General features: G+C 53.6%; 1 protein-coding gene across 2 annotated transcripts in view; it reads right to left on the bottom strand.

The window, feature by feature from the left end:
- Positions 1-19,963, bottom strand: part of SRCAP (Snf2 related CREBBP activator protein) — a 261,121-nt gene that overhangs the window by 134,578 nt on the left and 106,580 nt on the right. Inside the window, exons 8-9 of one of the 2 annotated variants that reach the window (XM_088462894.1) lie at positions 8,451-8,526; positions 7,924-8,013 (exon numbers count right to left, since the gene is read on the bottom strand). In XM_088462894.1, the coding sequence (XP_088319020.1) occupies positions 7,924-8,013; positions 8,451-8,526 (166 nt within the window). The remainder of the gene's footprint in view (positions 1-7,923; positions 8,014-8,450; positions 8,527-19,963) is intronic. The other variant, XM_088462895.1, reaches the window with a different exon arrangement.

Here is a 19,963-nt window from a genome sequence, read left to right as displayed (position 1 = left end):
TTATTTTTTGCCGCAGGTTACCTTTGGGGGACTGTCTGAAGGCTGCACGGGGCATTGCATTGTAAGCAGAAAGTCTTTCAAATTGAATGCGACGATACTTTTCCATCTGGCGAAATGATGTCATCGGCGAAACTTTTTTTGCCGATTCCGGCTTTTCGCTCCAAACTGAATACGGGCCATAGTGCGTAACACTACCCTATCCTCATGAGGGTCTGGCTTCACCCATCAATGAAGCAATTGGTTTTGTAGTGGACGGGCATGAAATCTGGAGAAAGGAATGGCTTAAAATGAAGCCACCATTACTTATCCAAAGCGACTTGCAGCAATAACTGCCACAAAAGGTGGCTCGACAATTTACTGACGTTAGGGGGGGGTGAATAGTTATGCACGCTGACGTTTTCTGTTATGCTACCCTAAATGTTGTTTGATTCAAAATATATAAAAAAACACAACGTCACAGTAGTAGGCATGTTCTGTGAATGCAATGACGCACACCTTCACACAATCCATTGTAATTCCAGGTTGTGAGGCAACAAAACATGAAAAATGCAAAAGGGGGTAAATACTTTTGCAAGGCACTGTAAGTTAAAGCTTCCAAAATCTGATCAGCTAAAGAACTGGCCAGACAAATCCCCTGATTGAAATCCAGGAAACATCTGGTTCATCCAGGGACTGATGGCCTTCATCACCCAGGCGCAGGGACCGATGGCCTTCATCACCCAGGCGCAGGGACCGATGGCCTTCATCACCCAGGCGCAGGGACCGATGGCCTTCATCACCCAGGCGCAGGGACCGATGGCCTTCATCACCCAGGCGCAGGGACCGATGGCCTTCATCACCCAGGCGCAGGGACCGATGGCCTTCATCACCCAGGCGCAGGGACCGATGGCCTTCATCACCCAGGCGCAGGGACCGATGGCCTTCATCACCCAGGCGCAGGGACCGATGGCCTTCATCACCCAGGCGCAGGGACCGATGGCCTTCATCACCCAGGCGCAGGGACCGATGGCCTTCATCACCCAGGCGCAGGGACCGATGGCCTTCATCACCCAGGCGCAGGGACCGATGGCCTTCATCACCCAGGCGCAGGGACCGATGGCCTTCATCACCCAGGCGCAGGGACCGATGGCCTTCATCACCCAGGCGCAGGGACCGATGGCCTTCATCACCCAGGCGCAGGGACCGATGGCCTTCATCACCCAGGCGCAGGGACCGATGGCCTTCATCACCCAGGCGCAGGGACCGATGGCCTTCATCACCCAGGCGCAGGGACCGATGGCCTTCATCACCCAGGCGCAGGGACCGATGGCCTTCATCACCCAGGCGCAGGGACCGATGGCCTTCATCACCCAGGCGCAGGGACCGATGGCCTTCATCACCCAGGCGCAGGGACCGATGGCCTTCATCACCCAGGCGCAGGGACCGATGGCCTTCATCACCCAGGCGCAGGGACCGATGGCCTTCATCACCCAGGCGCAGGGACCGATGGCCTTCATCACCCAGGCGCAGGGACCGATGGCCTTCATCACCCAGGCGCAGGGACCGATGGCCTTCATCACCCAGGCGCAGGGACCGATGGCCTTCATCACCCAGGCGCAGGGACCGATGGCCTTCATCACCCAGGCGCAGGGACCGATGGCCTTCATCACCCAGGCGCAGGGACCGATGGCCTTCATCACCCAGGCGCAGGGACCGATGGCCTTCATCACCCAGGCGCAGGGACCGATGGCCTTCATCACCCAGGCGCAGGGACCGATGGCCTTCATCACCCAGGCGCAGGGACCGATGGCCTTCATCACCCAGGCGCAGGGACCGATGGCCTTCATCACCCAGGCGCAGGGACCGATGGCCTTCATCACCCAGGCGCAGGGACCGATGGCCTTCATCACCCAGGCGCAGGGACCGATGGCCTTCATCACCCAGGCGCAGGGACCGATGGCCTTCATCACCCAGGCGCAGGGACCGATGGCCTTCATCACCCAGGCGCAGGGACCGATGGCCTTCATCACCCAGGCGCAGGGACCGATGGCCTTCATCACCCAGGCGCAGGGACCGATGGCCTTCATCACCCAGGCGCAGGGACCGATGGCCTTCATCACCCAGGCGCAGGGACCGATGGCCTTCATCACCCAGGCGCAGGGACCGATGGCCTTCATCACCCAGGCGCAGGGACCGATGGCCTTCATCACCCAGGCGCAGGGACCGATGGCCTTCATCACCCAGGCGCAGGGACCGATGGCCTTCATCACCCAGGCGCAGGGACCGATGGCCTTCATCACCCAGGCGCAGGGACCGATGGCCTTCATCACCCAGGCGCAGGGACCGATGGCCTTCATCACCCAGGCGCAGGGACCGATGGCCTTCATCACCCAGGCGCAGGGACCGATGGCCTTCATCACCCAGGCGCAGGGACCGATGGCCTTCATCACCCAGGCGCAGGGACCGATGGCCTTCATCACCCAGGCGCAGGGACCGATGGCCTTCATCACCCAGGCGCAGGGACCGATGGCCTTCATCACCCAGGCGCAGGGACCGATGGCCTTCATCACCCAGGCGCAGGGACCGATGGCCTTCATCACCCAGGCGCAGGGACCGATGGCCTTCATCACCCAGGCGCAGGGACCGATGGCCTTCATCACCCAGGCGCAGGGACCGATGGCCTTCATCACCCAGGCGCAGGGACCGATGGCCTTCATCACCCAGGCGCAGGGACCGATGGCCTTCATCACCCAGGCGCAGGGACCGATGGCCTTCATCACCCAGGCGCAGGGACCGATGGCCTTCATCACCCAGGCGCAGGGACCGATGGCCTTCATCACCCAGGCGCAGGGACCGATGGCCTTCATCACCCAGGCGCAGGGACCGATGGCCTTCATCACCCAGGCGCAGGGACCGATGGCCTTCATCACCCAGGCGCAGGGACCGATGGCCTTCATCACCCAGGCGCAGGGACCGATGGCCTTCATCACCCAGGCGCAGGGACCGATGGCCTTCATCACCCAGGCGCAGGGACCGATGGCCTTCATCACCCAGGCGCAGGGACCGATGGCCTTCATCACCCAGGCGCAGGGACCGATGGCCTTCATCACCCAGGCGCAGGGACCGATGGCCTTCATCACCCAGGCGCAGGGACCGATGGCCTTCATCACCCAGGCGCAGGGACCGATGGCCTTCATCACCCAGGCGCAGGGACCGATGGCCTTCATCACCCAGGCGCAGGGACCGATGGCCTTCATCACCCAGGCGCAGGGACCGATGGCCTTCATCACCCAGGCGCAGGGACCGATGGCCTTCATCACCCAGGCGCAGGGACCGATGGCCTTCATCACCCAGGCGCAGGGACCGATGGCCTTCATCACCCAGGCGCAGGGACCGATGGCCTTCATCACCCAGGCGCAGGGACCGATGGCCTTCATCACCCAGGCGCAGGGACCGATGGCCTTCATCACCCAGGCGCAGGGACCGATGGCCTTCATCACCCAGGCGCAGGGACCGATGGCCTTCATCACCCAGGCGCAGGGACCGATGGCCTTCATCACCCAGGCGCAGGGACCGATGGCCTTCATCACCCAGGCGCAGGGACCGATGGCCTTCATCACCCAGGCGCAGGGACCGATGGCCTTCATCACCCAGGCGCAGGGACCGATGGCCTTCATCACCCAGGCGCAGGGACCGATGGCCTTCATCACCCAGGCGCAGGGACCGATGGCCTTCATCACCCAGGCGCAGGGACCGATGGCCTTCATCACCCAGGCGCAGGGACCGATGGCCTTCATCACCCAGGCGCAGGGACCGATGGCCTTCATCACCCAGGCGCAGGGACCGATGGCCTTCATCACCCAGGCGCAGGGACCGATGGCCTTCATCACCCAGGCGCAGGGACCGATGGCCTTCATCACCCAGGCGCAGGGACCGATGGCCTTCATCACCCAGGCGCAGGGACCGATGGCCTTCATCACCCAGGCGCAGGGACCGATGGCCTTCATCACCCAGGCGCAGGGACCGATGGCCTTCATCACCCAGGCGCAGGGACCGATGGCCTTCATCACCCAGGCGCAGGGACCGATGGCCTTCATCACCCAGGCGCAGGGACCGATGGCCTTCATCACCCAGGCGCAGGGACCGATGGCCTTCATCACCCAGGCGCAGGGACCGATGGCCTTCATCACCCAGGCGCAGGGACCGATGGCCTTCATCACCCAGGCGCAGGGACCGATGGCCTTCATCACCCAGGCGCAGGGACCGATGGCCTTCATCACCCAGGCGCAGGGACCGATGGCCTTCATCACCCAGGCGCAGGGACCGATGGCCTTCATCACCCAGGCGCAGGGACCGATGGCCTTCATCACCCAGGCGCAGGGACCGATGGCCTTCATCACCCAGGCGCAGGGACCGATGGCCTTCATCACCCAGGCGCAGGGACCGATGGCCTTCATCACCCAGGCGCAGGGACCGATGGCCTTCATCACCCAGGCGCAGGGACCGATGGCCTTCATCACCCAGGCGCAGGGACCGATGGCCTTCATCACCCAGGCGCAGGGACCGATGGCCTTCATCACCCAGGCGCAGGGACCGATGGCCTTCATCACCCAGGCGCAGGGACCGATGGCCTTCATCACCCAGGCGCAGGGACCGATGGCCTTCATCACCCAGGCGCAGGGACCGATGGCCTTCATCACCCAGGCGCAGGGACCGATGGCCTTCATCACCCAGGCGCAGGGACCGATGGCCTTCATCACCCAGGCGCAGGGACCGATGGCCTTCATCACCCAGGCGCAGGGACCGATGGCCTTCATCACCCAGGCGCAGGGACCGATGGCCTTCATCACCCAGGCGCAGGGACCGATGGCCTTCATCACCCAGGCGCAGGGACCGATGGCCTTCATCACCCAGGCGCAGGGACCGATGGCCTTCATCACCCAGGCGCAGGGACCGATGGCCTTCATCACCCAGGCGCAGGGACCGATGGCCTTCATCACCCAGGCGCAGGGACCGATGGCCTTCATCACCCAGGCGCAGGGACCGATGGCCTTCATCACCCAGGCGCAGGGACCGATGGCCTTCATCACCCAGGCGCAGGGACCGATGGCCTTCATCACCCAGGCGCAGGGACCGATGGCCTTCATCACCCAGGCGCAGGGACCGATGGCCTTCATCACCCAGGCGCAGGGACCGATGGCCTTCATCACCCAGGCGCAGGGACCGATGGCCTTTATCAGGCGCTGGCCAGAACTGGGTGCAGCGAGACTCCTGACCAAGTGAATATAGATTTAGGTACAGCCTCATTCTTCCTATCCATAGGATCTTTAGGTGTTACAGACTGTATTGTGGGAATCACAGTTTTTCTAACCAACCTAGGAATAGGAGCATCCACCATGGGTGGAATTTCCCTAAACTGGGTATCCTCTTCCGAAAAGAGATAAACTAACTTACATTTTTTCGTAATATGAAATTTGGAATAAGGTGTAACCAGGCTTCTAATATTTCCTCAAAATATGAAAATTCTGGGAAAACAGATACAATGTTTTTTCTTACGTTTAAAGAAAGAAACTGATCTAGTCTCTGGGATAGCTGCAAAGTCTTCCTGACCGTATCTTATCAGCATAGACACCCCTGAATCAGAATGAGAGTCACCCTCCCAGTGTGAGGTGTCTTCCCAGTCATAATCCAACTCCCCTTCTTCCTGGGATGAGGTAGCTGAAATTCCACTAAGCCTGAACGTCTCTGAGCGGCCCCTGCTGACGTTACCATTTTATTTAGGGACTGAGCGAGACATCGTGCCATAACCTGGGCCCATCTGGACTCTCCAGAGGGATCCCTGTTTTTGGAAACCTTCTCTGGCTTCTCCATACTGAGAGATAAAGACAAGTCTCACTAATACAGATAGCTACCTAATTCCTCTGGAAAAAGTGTAGCACTGTTAAATAGAAAAAACAAAAAACAAAGAAGGGACTAAATAAGACCAATTCACCTATCTGCTAAATGCAAAAAACCCCGGCCTCCTTGAAGTCCATTTTCACTTGCAAAAAACCAAAGGCAAACAAATAATCTTTAGTATACTCCTGTATGTTACTGCCTATATTCCTGAGAAACAGTGCAGCAAAGGTGCTTATATACACATCGTAATGTTATAAGCCCAACATAGATCACCAGGTTAATACCCAAAAGTAATAATCCAAGTTAAACTGTTTACCTGTAAATATACATCCATCTGCCTGTAATCTACAGTGAGTCTCCTCTAAGAAGAACTCCAGCAGCTCTGAACCGTGTGGGCTGCGGATACTTAAATACCTGGGGGTGGTGTTGCCGGGCTGCTGTTATGTTCTGGGTTATTTGTGGACCCGGGGTGGTAGCAGGAGCGATCACAGAAGCGGGTTTGAATAAAAAACTAGGTTTTTTAATAAGTGCTTGAGTAGACATAAAATATGGCAGTAAATAAAAGTCCAGGAATATATATATGTGCACAAGAGTTCTGTGGTGGGAGTAATGGGTTAATGTCCAAGTAGAAACAATTAGAGCTGTCCAGGTATGCAGGTAGTGATGCAGGAAATAATAAGCCAGGTTTGCAGGTAGTGATGCAGGAAATAATAAGCCAGGTATGCAGGTAGTGATGCAGGAAATAATAAGCCAGGTATGCAGGTAGTGATGCAGGAAATAATAAGCCAGGTATGCAGGTAGTGATGCAGGAAATAATAAGCCAGGTATGCAGGTAGTGATGCAGGAAATAATAAGCCAGGTATGCAAGTAGTGAACTAAGGCAAATGAGTAGGATGTCAGCAGGCTCAGGAACTCAGGTATGGGCAAGGGTGATGGAGGAAGCGGGGTAGTAAAGCGGGAGCTAGGAGCTGACAGGCAGACTGGCAGACAGCGAATTCACAGGAACAGGATAAGCACAGAGAACTCCCTCTCAGCTAGGCTGAGATACACGTTGCACTGGCAAAGAAGGAAGGCACTGACCCTTCCTAAATACCCCATGCCGTGCTGTTACTGGCTGGAGGGAACATGTGACTCACCAGGATTGGCCAGCCGCATCACATGGCCAGAAGGCAAGATGGCAGCGCCCATGCCAAACGGAAAGGAGACGCCGCCAGGCCTTACCAGCGCAGAGTGACAACAGGCCCGCACAACAACGCGCGCAGCCAAAGCCCCCCGCCAGACACCAGCTCCGCCACCAGACAGCCCGCGTCACAATGACCTCACAGGTAACACTCGCCTAGTGCCATGCTGAAATACCCTGGCCGTGACAGCTGCTTCCTAGTCTCAAGCGTTTCAACCCGAACGATACTGCGGCACATACTAATGACTTCACCGGCGGCGCGCCTGCACGTGCAGTGGTGCCGCGTCCTGCGGGTGCTCCACAAGCCTCTCCCCCCCACAAAAGCCAGCAGCATGTTGCTGCTCTGTAATTGCAGCCGGCAGTTCTCCAGAAGGAACCTTCTGGAGTGCTGTGGAAGCTTGGGGAGGTGTGAGGCACGCTGGCGTGCTGGGAGGCAGTAAATACGGCAACTAGGTCTTTTACATACAATGTATAAAGCTTACCTTCTCTTTTGCCAATGGCCCCCTCAGATGTGTGTCTGGTATGGAGAGAGACCCAGGGACTATGTAGTTTGGTGACTCTCCCAGAGGCCGTCTTTAGAGTGGGATACAGTGTTACACACAAACCTCTATTCTATATAACTCCCACTCCGCTAGTGCTGGTCACCTGCTGCCAGGAACTAACCACCCAAACCACACAGCAAGATAAAGAAATGAAATCCAACTAAAAGCTAGGACCTAGCTAGTGCCTTACTCCAAGGCACTAAAAACAAGACTATGGTGGAAAGGGAGGGATTATATAGGGGGTTAGTGTATGATTCAACACCTCACAACACATAACCCTATAATGGCATCCCCCAGATGAATGAAATAGGAATGGCCTCTTACCTTCCCTAGCCAGCTGACAGAGCTCCTCCGTGTGGTCCTGCCGTCCTGCCAGCACTTCCTCCGCCTCAATAGTGTCCTCCTCATCCTCACCTAAGTACAGACACACAATTACACCCAGCAATAGACAGGACAATATCTAAGGCTTGTGCACATACAGCCAGGTGTGAGTCAGTGGGCAGGTACAGACACAATGGCTTCCTATACTCCTCCCATAATCACTAGTCCCAGCGTACTGAGCCCTCTAAGGTACAGCATGTGCTGCAATGGTGGAGACAACTCTGCCATCGCGTCTATGGGCCACATGATGGGGGCAGTAGTTACTTGGTAAGTGGAGATCCCATGTGCCAAGGGTCTGCGGCTGTACCATCCTCTCCCCATATGTAGCTATCCCATCTATGACGGGCTGACAGTGACCAGGCACAGGCAACCCTCCTATGGTGCAGTGTCACCAGCACATGTCCCCAAATGTCAGGACCGCAGAGTGCCTGGTGCTAGCGTTGCTTATATTGCTGTGTGCACCCACTCACCTTCATCCTCATCTGCAGTAAATTCACCATCCTCCTCCTCCTCAGTGTCTGAATGCTGGTGATCCTGAAGACGATCCTGCAAGCAGTAAGCAGATGTCTATAACGTATAGGATGGTCCATCTACTACAATATATAATCATACGATATATATATATATATATATATATATATATATATATACACACACACACACACACACACACACACATACAGTCAGGTGCATAAATATTGGGACAGTGACAGAAATTTCATATTTTGGCCTCTAGTCACCACCACAATGGCTTTGAAATGAAACAAACAAGATGTGCTTTACCTGCAGACTTTCAGATTTAATTTGAGGGTAATTACATCCAAATCAGGTGAACGGTGTAAGAATTACAACGGTTTCTATATGTGCCTCCCACTTTTTAAAAGGCCAAAAGTAATGGGACTATCAACTCAAAAGCTATTTCATGGACAGGTGTGGGCTATTCCCTCGTTATTTCATTATCAATTAAGCAGGTAAAAGGTCTGGAGTTGATTCTAGGTGTGACATTTGCATTTGGAACCAGTTGCTGTCGATATGGCGCTGTCTCCTCATTATACAAATTATTCCATCACTAGTATTTGGGTGACTATGGAGAATTTGCTCCAGGTTATGTGTTTCCAAACTGAAAACTATTGGGATCATCATTATGGAAAGAAAAGGAAAAATGGGATTTAGGTTCTTATCTAATAAATCCTCTTCTCTGAGTCCATGGGGGAACCTGGAATACACTGGGCTATAGGTGGGGAAGGAGGAGTCTGGGCACCAAAAGGCTACGTTCTAAACAGCATACGTTCCTCCTCCTCTATAACCCCTCCCCTGCCTGCAGCATTCAGTTATTACTAACATAGCCCAAATTACAGTAAGAGGAGAACAAGCCACAGAACACACCCACTGAGTGGGAGTGCACAGCCCTGGCTCCTCCTACTCTATAACCCCTCCCCTGCCTGCAGCATTCAGTTATTACTAACATAGCCCAAATTACAGTAAAAGGAGAACAAGACACAGAACACACCCACTGAGTGGGAGTGCACAGCCCTGGCTCCTCCTCCTCTATAACCCCACCCCCTGCCTGCAGCATTCAGTTATTACTGACATAGCCCAAATTACAGTAAGAGGAGAACAAGTCACAGAACACACACCCACTGAGTGGGAGTGCACAGCCCTGGCTCCTCCTCCTCTATAACCCCTCCCCCTGCCTGCAGCAATCAGTTATTACTAACATAGCCCAAATTACAGTAAGAGGAGAACAAGCCACAGAACACACACCCACTGAGTGGGAGTGCACAGCCCTGGCTCCTCCTCATCCTCTATAACCCCACCCCCTGCCTGCAGCATTCAGTTATTACTAACAAAGCCCAAATTACAGTGAGAACAAGCCACAGAACACACCCACTGAGTGGGAGTGCACAGCCCTGGCTCCTCCTCCTCCATAACCCCACCCCCTGCCTGCAGCATTTAGTTATTACTAACATAGCCCAAATTACAGTAAGAGGAGAACAAGACACAGAACACACACCCACTGAGTGGCAGAGCCCTGGCTCCTCCTCCTCTATAACCCCTCCCCCTGCCTGCAGCATTCAGTTATTACTAACACAGCCCAAATTACAGTAAGGAGGAGGAGAACAAGCCACAGAACACACACCCACTGAGTGGGAGTGCACAGCCCTGGCTCCTCCTCTATAACCCCACCGCCTGCCTCCAGCATTCAGTTATTACTAACATAGCCCAAATTACAGTAAGGAGGAGAACAAGCCACAGGACATACACCCACTGAGTGGGAGTGCACAGCCCTGGCTCCTCCTCCTCTATAACCCCTCCCCCTGCCTGCAGCATTCAGTTATTACTAACATAGCCCAAATTACAGTAAGAGGAGAACAAGCCACAGAACATAGACCCACTGAGTGGGAGTGCACAGCCCTGGCTCCTCCTCCTCCTCTATAACCCCACCCCCTGCCTGCAGCATTCAGTTATTACTAACAAAGCCCAAATTACAGTGAGGAGAACAAGCCACAGAACACACCCACTGAGTGGGAGTGCACAGCCCTGGCTCCTCCTCCTCCATAACCCCACCCCCTGCCTGCAGCATTTAGTTATTACTAACATAGCCCAAATTACAGTAAGAGGAGAACAAGACACAGAACACACACCCACTGAGTGGGAGTGCACAGCCCTGGCTCCTCCTCCTCTATAACCCCTCCCCCTGCCTGCAGCATTCAGTTATTACTAACATAGCCCAAATTACAGTAAGAGGAGAACAAGCCACAGAACACACACCCACTGAGTGGGAGTGCACAGCCCTGGCTCCTCCTCATCCTCTATAACCCCACCCCCTGCCTGCAGCATTCAGTTATTACTAACAAAGCCCAAATTACAGTGAGAACAAGCCACAGAACACACCCACTGAGTGGGAGTGCACAGCCCTGGCTCCTCCTCCTCCATAACCCCACCTCCTGCCTGCAGCATTTAGTTATTACTAACACAGCCCAAATTACAGTAAGGAGGAGAACAAGCCACAGGACATACACCCACTGAGTGGGAGTGCACTGCCCTGGCTCCTCCTCCTCTATAACCCCACCCCCTGCCTGCAGCATTCAGTTATTACTAACACAGCCCAAATTACAGTGAGGAGGAGCAGAACAAGCCACAGGACATACACCCACTGAGTGGGAGTGCACAGCCCTGGCTCCTCCTCCTCTATAACCCCTCCCCTGCCAGCCGCATTCAGTTATTACTAACAAAGCCCAAATTACAGTAAGAGGAGAACAAGCCACAGAACATACACCCACTGAGTGGGAGTGCACAGCCCTGGCTCCTCCTCCTCTATAACCCCTCCCACTGCCTGCAGCATTCAGTTATTACTAACATAGCCCAAATTACAGTAAGAGGAGAACAAGCCACAGAACACACCCACTGAGTGGGAGTGCACAGCCCTGGCTCCTCCTCCTCTATAACCCCACCCCCTGCCTGCAGCATTCAGTTATTACTAACAAAGCCCAAATTACAGTAAGAGGAGAACAAGACACAGGACATACACCCACTGAGTGGGAGTGCACTGCCCTGGCTCCTCCTCCTCTATAACCCCTCCCCTGCCAGCCGCATTCAGTTATTACTAACACAGCTCAAATTATAGTAAGGAGGAGGAGGAGAACAAGCCACAGAACATAGACCCACTAAGTGGGAGTACACAGCCCTAGCTCCTCCTCCTCTATAACCCCTCCCCCCTGCCTCCAGCATTCAGTTATTACTAACATAGCCCAAATTACAGTAAGTAAGAGGAGAACAAGACACAGGACATACACCCACTGAGTGGGAGTGCACAACCCTGGCTCCTCCTCCTCTATAACCCCACCCCCTGCCTCCAGCATTCAGTTATTACTAACATAGCCCAAATTACAGTAAGAGGAGAACAAGCCACAGGACATACACCCACTGAGTGGGAGTGCACAGCCCTGGCTCCTCCTCCTCTATAACCCCACCCCCTGCCTGCAGCATTCAGTTATTACTAACATAGCCCAAATTACAGTAAGGAGGAGAACAAGCCACAGAACATACACCCACTGAGTGGGAGTGCACTGCCCTGGCTCCTCCTCCTCCTCTATAACCCCACCCCCTGCCTGCAGCATTCAGTTATTACTAACAAAGCCCAAATTACAGTAAGGAGGAGAACAAGCCACAGAACATACACCCACTGAGTGGGAGTGAACAGCCCTGGCTCCTCCTCCTCTATAACCCCACCCCCTGCCTGCAGCATTCAGTTATTACTAACAAAGCCCAAATTACAGTAAGAGGAGAACAAGCCACAGAACACACACCCACTGAGTGGGAGTGCACAGCCCTGGCTCCTCCTCCTCTATAACCCCACCCACTGCCTGCAGGATTCAATTACTACTAACAAAGACCAAATTACAGTAAGGAGGAGCAGAACAAGCCACAGAACATACACCCACTGAGTGGGAGTGCACAGCCCTGGCTCCTCCTCCTCTATCACCCCACCCCCTGCCTCCAGCATTCAGTTATTACTAACATAGCCCAAATTACAGTAAGTAAGAGGAGAACAAGACACAGGACATACACCCACTGAGTGGGAGTGCACAACCCTGGCTCCTCCTCCTCTATAACGTCACCCCCTGCCTCCAGCATTCAGTTATTACTAACATAGCCCAAATTACAATAAGGAGAACAAGCCACAGGACATACACCCACTGAGTGGGAGTGCACAGCCCTGGCTCCTCCTCCTCTATAACCCCACCCCCTGCCTGCAGCATTCAGTTATTACTAACATAGCCCAAATTACAGTAAGGAGGAGAACAAGCCACAGAACATACACCCACTGAGTGGGAGTGCACTGCCCTGGCTCCTCCTCCTCCTCTATAACCCCTCCCCCTGCCTGCAGCATTCAGTTATTACTAACAAAGCCCAAATTACAGTAAGGAGGAGAACAAGCCACAGAACATACACCCACTGAGTGGGAGTGAACAGCCCTGGCTCCTCCTCCTCTATAAAACCACCCCCTGCCTGCAGCATTCAGTTATTACTAACAAAGCCCAAATTACAGTAAGAGGAGAACAAGCCACAGAACACACACCCACTGAGTGGGAGTGCACAGCCCTGGCTCCTCCTCCTCTATAACCCCACCCACTGCCTGCAGGATTCAATTACTACTAACAAAGACCAAATTACAGTAAGGAGGAGCAGAACAAGCCACAGAACATACACCCACTGAGTGGGAGTGCACAGCCCTGGCTCCTCCTCCTCTATAACCCCACCCCCTGCCTGCAGCATTCAGTTATTACCAACATAGCCCAAATTACAGTAAGAGGAAACAAGCCACAGAACATACACCCACTGAGTGGGAGTGCACAGCCCTGGCTCCTCCTCCTCTATAACCCCACCCCCTGCCTGCAGCATTCAGTTATTACTAACATAGCCCAAATTACAGTAAGAGGAGAACAAGCCACAGAACACACCCACTGAGTGGGAGTGCACAGCGCTGGCTCCTCCTCCTCTATAACCCCTCCCCCTGCCTGCAGCATTCAGTTATTACTAACAAAGCCAAAATTACAGTAAGAGGAGAACAAGACACAGAACACACACCCACTGAGTGGGAGTGCACAGCCCTGGCTCCTCCTCTATAACCCCACCCCCTGCCTGCAGCATTCAGTTATTACTAACATAGCCCAAATTATAGTAAGAGGAGGAGAACAAGTCACAGAACACACACCCACTGAGTGGGAGTGCACAGCCCTGGCTCCTCCTCCTCTATAACCCCACCCCCTGCCTGCAGCATTCAGTTATTACTAACATAGCCTAAATTACAGTAGGGGAGAACAAGTTACAGAACACACACCCACTGAGCGGGAGTGCACAGCCCTGGCTCCTCCTCCTCCTCTATAACCCCACCCCCTGCCTGCAGCATTCAGTTATTACTAACAAAGCCCAAATTACAGTGAGGAGAACAAGCCACAGAACACACCCACTGAGTGGGAGTGCACAGCCCTGGCTCCTCCTCCTCCTCTATAACCCCTCCCCCTGCCTGCAGCATTCAGTTATTACTAACACAGCCCAAATTACAGTAAGGAGGAGGAGAACAAGCCACAGAACATACACCCACTGAGTGGGAGTGCACAGCCCTGGCTCCTCCTCCTCTATAACCCCACCCACTGCCTGCAGCATTCAGTTATTACTAACACAGCCCAAATTACAGTAAGGAGGAGAACAAGTCACAGAACATACACCCACTGAGTGGGAGTGCACAGCCCTGGCTCCTCCTCTATAACCCCACCCCCTGCCTCCAGCATTCAGTTATTACTACATAGCCCAAATTACAGTAAGGAGGAGTAAAAGCCACAGAACACACACCCACTGAGTGGGAGTGCACAGCCCTGGCTCCTCCTCCTCTATAACCCCACCCCCTGCCTGCAGCATTCAGTTATTACTAACAGCCCAAATTACAGTAAGGAGGAGAACAAGCCACAGAACACACACCCACTGAGTGGGAGTGCACAGCCCTGGCTCCTCCTCCTCTATAACCCCTCCCCCTGCCTGCAGCATTCAGTTATTACTAACATAGCCCAAATTACAGTGAGGAGGAGCAGAACAAGCCACAGGACATACACCCACTGAGTGGGAGTGCACAGCCCTGGCTCCTCCTCCTCTATAACCCCTCCCCTGCCTGCAGCATTCAGTTATTACTAACACAGCCCAAATTACAGTAAGGAGGAGAACAAGCCACAGGACATACACCCACTGAGTGGGAGTGCACTGCCCTGGCTCCTCCTCCTCTATAACCCCACCCCCTGCCTGCAGCATTCAGTTATTACTAACATAGCCCAAATTACAGTGAGGAGGAGCAGAACAAGCCACAGGACATACACCCACTGAGTGGGAGTGCACAGCCCTGGCTCCTCCTCCTCTATAACCCCACCACCTGCCTGCAGCATTCAGTTATTACTAACAAAGCCCAAATTACAGTGAGAACAAGCCACAGAACACACCCACTGAGTGGGAGTGCACAGCCCTGGCTCCTCCTCCTCCATAACCCCACCCCCTGCCTGCAGCATTTAGTTATTACTAACACAGCCCAAATTACAGTAAGGAGGAGAACAAGCCACAGGACATACACCCACTGAGTGGGAGTGCACTGCCCTGGCTCCTCCTCCTCTATAACCCCACCCCCTGCCTGCAGCATTCAGTTATTACTAACATAGCCCAAATTACAGTGAGGAGGAGCAGAACAAGCCACAGGACATACACCCACTGAGTGGGAGTGCACAGCCCTGGCTCCTCCTCCTCTATAACCCCTCCCCTGCCAGCCGCATTCAGTTATTACTAACAAAGCCCAAATTACAGTAAGAGGAGAACAAGCCACAGAACATAGACCCACTGAGTGGGAGTGCACAGCCCTGGCTCCTCCTCCTCTATAACCCCTCCCACTGCCTGCAGCATTCAGTTATTACTAACATAGCCCAAATTACAGTAATAGGAGAACAAGCCACAGAACACACCCACTGAGTGGGAGTGCACAGCCCTGGCTCCTCCTCCTCTATAACCCCACCCCCTGCCTGCAGCATTCAGTTATTACTAACAAAGCCCAAATTACAGTAAGAGGAGAACAAGACACAGAACACACACCCACTGAGTGGGAGTGCACAGCCCTGGCTCCTCCTCCTCTATAACCCCACCCCCTGCCTGCAGCATTCAGTTATTACTAACAAAGACCAAATTACAGTAAGAGGAGAACAAGCCACAGAACACACCCACTGAGTGGGAGTGCACAGCCCTGGCTCCTCCTCCTCTATAACCCCTCCCCTGCCAGCCGCATTCAGTTATTACTAACACAGCCCAAATTATAGTAAGGAGGAGGAGAACAAGCCACAGAACATAGACCCACTAAGTGGGAGTACACAGCCCTAGCTCCTCCTCCTCTATAACCCCTCCCCCCTGCCTCCAGCATTCAGTTATTACTAACATTGCCCAAATTACAGTAAGTAAGAGGAGAACAAGACACAGGACATACACCCACTGAGTGGGAGTGCACAACCCTGGCTCCTCCTCCTCTATAACCCCACCCCCTGCCTCCAGCATTCAGTTATTACTAACATAGCCCAAATTACAGTAAGAGGAGAACAAGCCACAGGACATACACCCACTGAGTGGGAGTGCACAGCCCTGGCTCCTCCTCCTCTATAACCCCACCCCCTGCCTGCAGCATTCAGTTATTACTAACATAGCCCAAATTACAGTAAGGAGGAGAACAAGCCACAGAACATACACCCACTGAGTGGGAGTGCACTGCCCTGGCTCCTCCTCCTCCTCTATAACCCCACCCCCTGCCTGCAGCATTCAGTTATTACTAACAAAGCCCAAATTACAGTAAGGAGGAGAACAAGCCACAGAACATACACCCACTGAGTGGGAGTGAACAGCCCTGGCTCCTCCTCCTCTATAACCCCACCCCCTGCCTGCAGCATTCAGTTATTACTAACAAAGCCCAAATTACAGTAAGAGGAGAACAAGCCACAGAACACACACCCACTGAGTGGGAGTGCACAGCCCTGGCTCCTCCTTCTCTATAACCCCACCCACTGCCTGCAGCATTCAATTACTACTAACAAAGACCAAATTACAGTAAGGAGGAGCAGAACAAGCCACAGAACATACACCCACTGAGTGGGAGTGCACAGCCCTGGCTCCTCCTCCTCTATAACCCCACCCCCTGCCTCCAGCATTCAGTTATTACTAACATAGCCCAAATTACAGTAAGTAAGAGGAGAACAAGACACAGGACATACACCCACTGAGTGGGAGTGCACAACCCTGGCTCCTCCTCCTCTATAACCCCACCCCCTGCCTCCAGCATTCAGTTATTACTAACATAGCCCAAATTACAGTAAGGAGAACAAGCCACAGGACATACACCCACTGAGTGGGAGTGCACAGCCCTGGCTCCTCCTCCTCTATAACCCCACCCCCTGCCTGCAGCATTCAGTTATTACTAACATAGCCCAAATTACAGTAAGGAGGAGAACAAGCCACAGAACATACACCCACTGAGTGGGAGTGCACTGCCCTGGCTCCTCCTCCTCCTCTATAACCCCTCCCCCTGCCTGCAGCATTCAGTTATTACTAACAAAGCCCAAATTACAGTAAGGAGGAGAACAAGCCACAGAACATACACCCACTGAGTGGGAGTGAACAGCCCTGGCTCCTCCTCCTCTATAACCCCACCCCCTGCCTGCAGCATTCAGTTATTACTAACAAAGCCCAAATTACAGTAAGAGGAGAACAAGCCACAGAACACACACCCACTGAGTGGGAGTGCACAGCCCTGGCTCCTCCTCCTCTATAACCCCACCCACTGCCTGCAGGATTCAATTACTACTAACAAAGACCAAATTACAGTAAGGAGGAGCATAACAAGCCACAGAACATACACCCACTGAGTGGGAGTGCACAGCCCTGGCTCCTCCTCCTCTATAACCCCACCCCCTGCCTGCAGCATTCAGTTATTACCAACATAGCCCAAATTACAGTAAGAGGAAACAAGCCACAGAACATACACCCACTGAGTGGGAGTGCACAGCCCTGGCTCCTCCTCCTCTATAACCCCACCCCCTGCCTGCAGCATTCAGTTATTACTAACAGCCCAAATTACAGTAAGAGGAGAGCAAGCCACAGAACACACCCACTAAGTGGGAGTGCACAGCGCTGGCTCCTCCTCCTCTATAACCCCTCCCCCTGCCTGCAGCATTCAGTTATTACTAACAAAGCCCAAATTACAGTAAGAGGAGAACAAGACACAGAACACACACCCACTGAGTGGGAGTGCACAGCCCTAGCTCCTCCTCTATAACCCCACCCCCTGCCTGCAGCATTCAGTTATTACTAACATAGCCCAAATTATAGTAAGAGGAGGAGAACAAGTCACAGAACACACACCCACTGAGTGGGAGTGCACAGCCCTGGCTCCTCCTCCTCTATAACCCCACCCCCTGCCTGCAGCATTCAGTTATTACTAACATAGCCTAAATTACAGTAGGGGAGAACAAGTTACAGAACACACACCCACTGAGCGGGAGTGCACAGCCCTGGCTCCTCCTCCTCCTCTATAACCCCACCCCCTGCCTGCAGCATTCAGTTATTACTAACAAAGCCCAAATTACAGTGAGGAGAACAAGCCACAGAACACACCCACTGAGTGGGAGTGCACAGCCCTGGCTCCTCCTCCTCCATAACCCCACCCCCTGCCTGCAGCATTTAGTTATTACTAACATAGCCCAAATTACAGTAAGGAGAACAAGCCACAGAACATACACCCACTGAGTGGGAGTGCACAGCCCTGGCTCCTCCTCCTCTATAACCCCTCCCCCTGCCTGCAGCATTCAGTTATTACTAACATAGCCCAAATTACAGTAAGAGGAGAACAAGACACAGAACACACACCCACTGAGTGGGAGTGCACAGCCCTGGCTCCTCCTCCTCCTCTATAACCCCTCCCCCTGCCTGCAGCATTCAGTTATTACTAACACAGCCCAAATTACAGTAAGGAGGAGGAGAACAAGCCACAGAACATACACCCACTGAGTGGGAGTGCACAGCCCTGGCTCCTCCTCCTCTATAACCCCACCCACTGCCTGCAGCATTCAGTTATTACTAACACAGCCCAAATTACAGTAAGGAGAACAAGTCACAGAACATACACCCACTGAGTGGGAGTGCACAGCCCTGGCTCCTCCTCTATAACCCCACCCCCTGCCTCCAGCATTCAGTTATTACTAACACAGCCCAAATTACAGTAAGGAGGAGAACAAGCCACAGGACATACACCCACTGAGTGTGAGTGCACTGCCCTGGCTCCTCCTCCTCTATAACCCCACCCCCTGCCTGCAGCATTCAGTTATTACTAACAGCCCAAATTACAGTAAGGAGGAGAACAAGCCACAGAACACACACCCACTGAGTGGGAGTGCACAGCCCTGGCTCCTCCTCCTCTATAACCCCTCCCCCTGCCTGCAGCATTCAGTTATTACTAACATAGCCCAAATTACAGTGAGGAGGAGCAGAACAAGCCACAGGACATACACCCACTGAGTGGGAGTGCACAGCCCTGGCTCCTCCTCCTCTATAACCCCTCCCCTGCCTGCAGCATTCAGTTATTACTAACACAGCCCAAATTACAGTAAGGAGGAGAACAAGCCACAGAACATAGACCCACTAAGTGGGAGTGCATAGCCCTGGCTCCTCCTCCTCTATAACCCCTCCCCCTGCCTGCAGCATTCAGTTATTACTAACAAAGCCCAAATTACAGTAAGAGGAGAACAAGACACAGAACACACACCCACTGAGTGGGAGTGCACAGCCCTAGCTCCTCCTCTATAACCCCACCCCCTGCCTGCAGCATTCAGTTATTACTAACATAGCCCAAATTATAGTAAGAGGAGGAGAACAAGTCACAGAACACACACCCACTGAGTGGGAGTGCACAGCCCTGGCTCCTCCTCCTCTATAACCCCACCCCCTGCCTGCAGCATTCAGTTATTACTAACATAGCCTAAATTACAGTAGGGGAGAACAAGTTACAGAACACACACCCACTGAGCGGGAGTGCACAGCCCTGGCTCCTCCTCCTCCTCTATAACCCCACCCCCTGCCTGCAGCATTCAGTTATTACTAACAAAGCCCAAATTACAGTGAGGAGAACAAGCCACAGAACACACCCACTGAGTGGGAGTGCACAGCCCTGGCTCCTCCTCCTCCATAACCCCACCCCCTGCCTGCAGCATTTAGTTATTACTAACATAGCCCAAATTACAGTAAGGAGAACAAGCCACAGAACATACACCCACTGAGTGGGAGTGCACAGCCCTGGCTCCTCCTCCTCTATAACCCCTCCCCCTGCCTGCAGCATTCAGTTATTACTAACATAGCCCAAATTACAGTAAGAGGAGAACAAGACACAGAACACACACCCACTGAGTGGGAGTGC

Source organism: Taudactylus pleione, unplaced genomic scaffold (genome assembly GCF_031769625.1).
Source record: "Taudactylus pleione unplaced genomic scaffold, aTauple2 ptg001287l, whole genome shotgun sequence".
Classification (NCBI taxonomy): Eukaryota; Metazoa; Chordata; class Amphibia; order Anura; family Myobatrachidae; genus Taudactylus; species Taudactylus pleione.
This window is presented reverse-complemented; position numbering and strand designations above follow the sequence as displayed.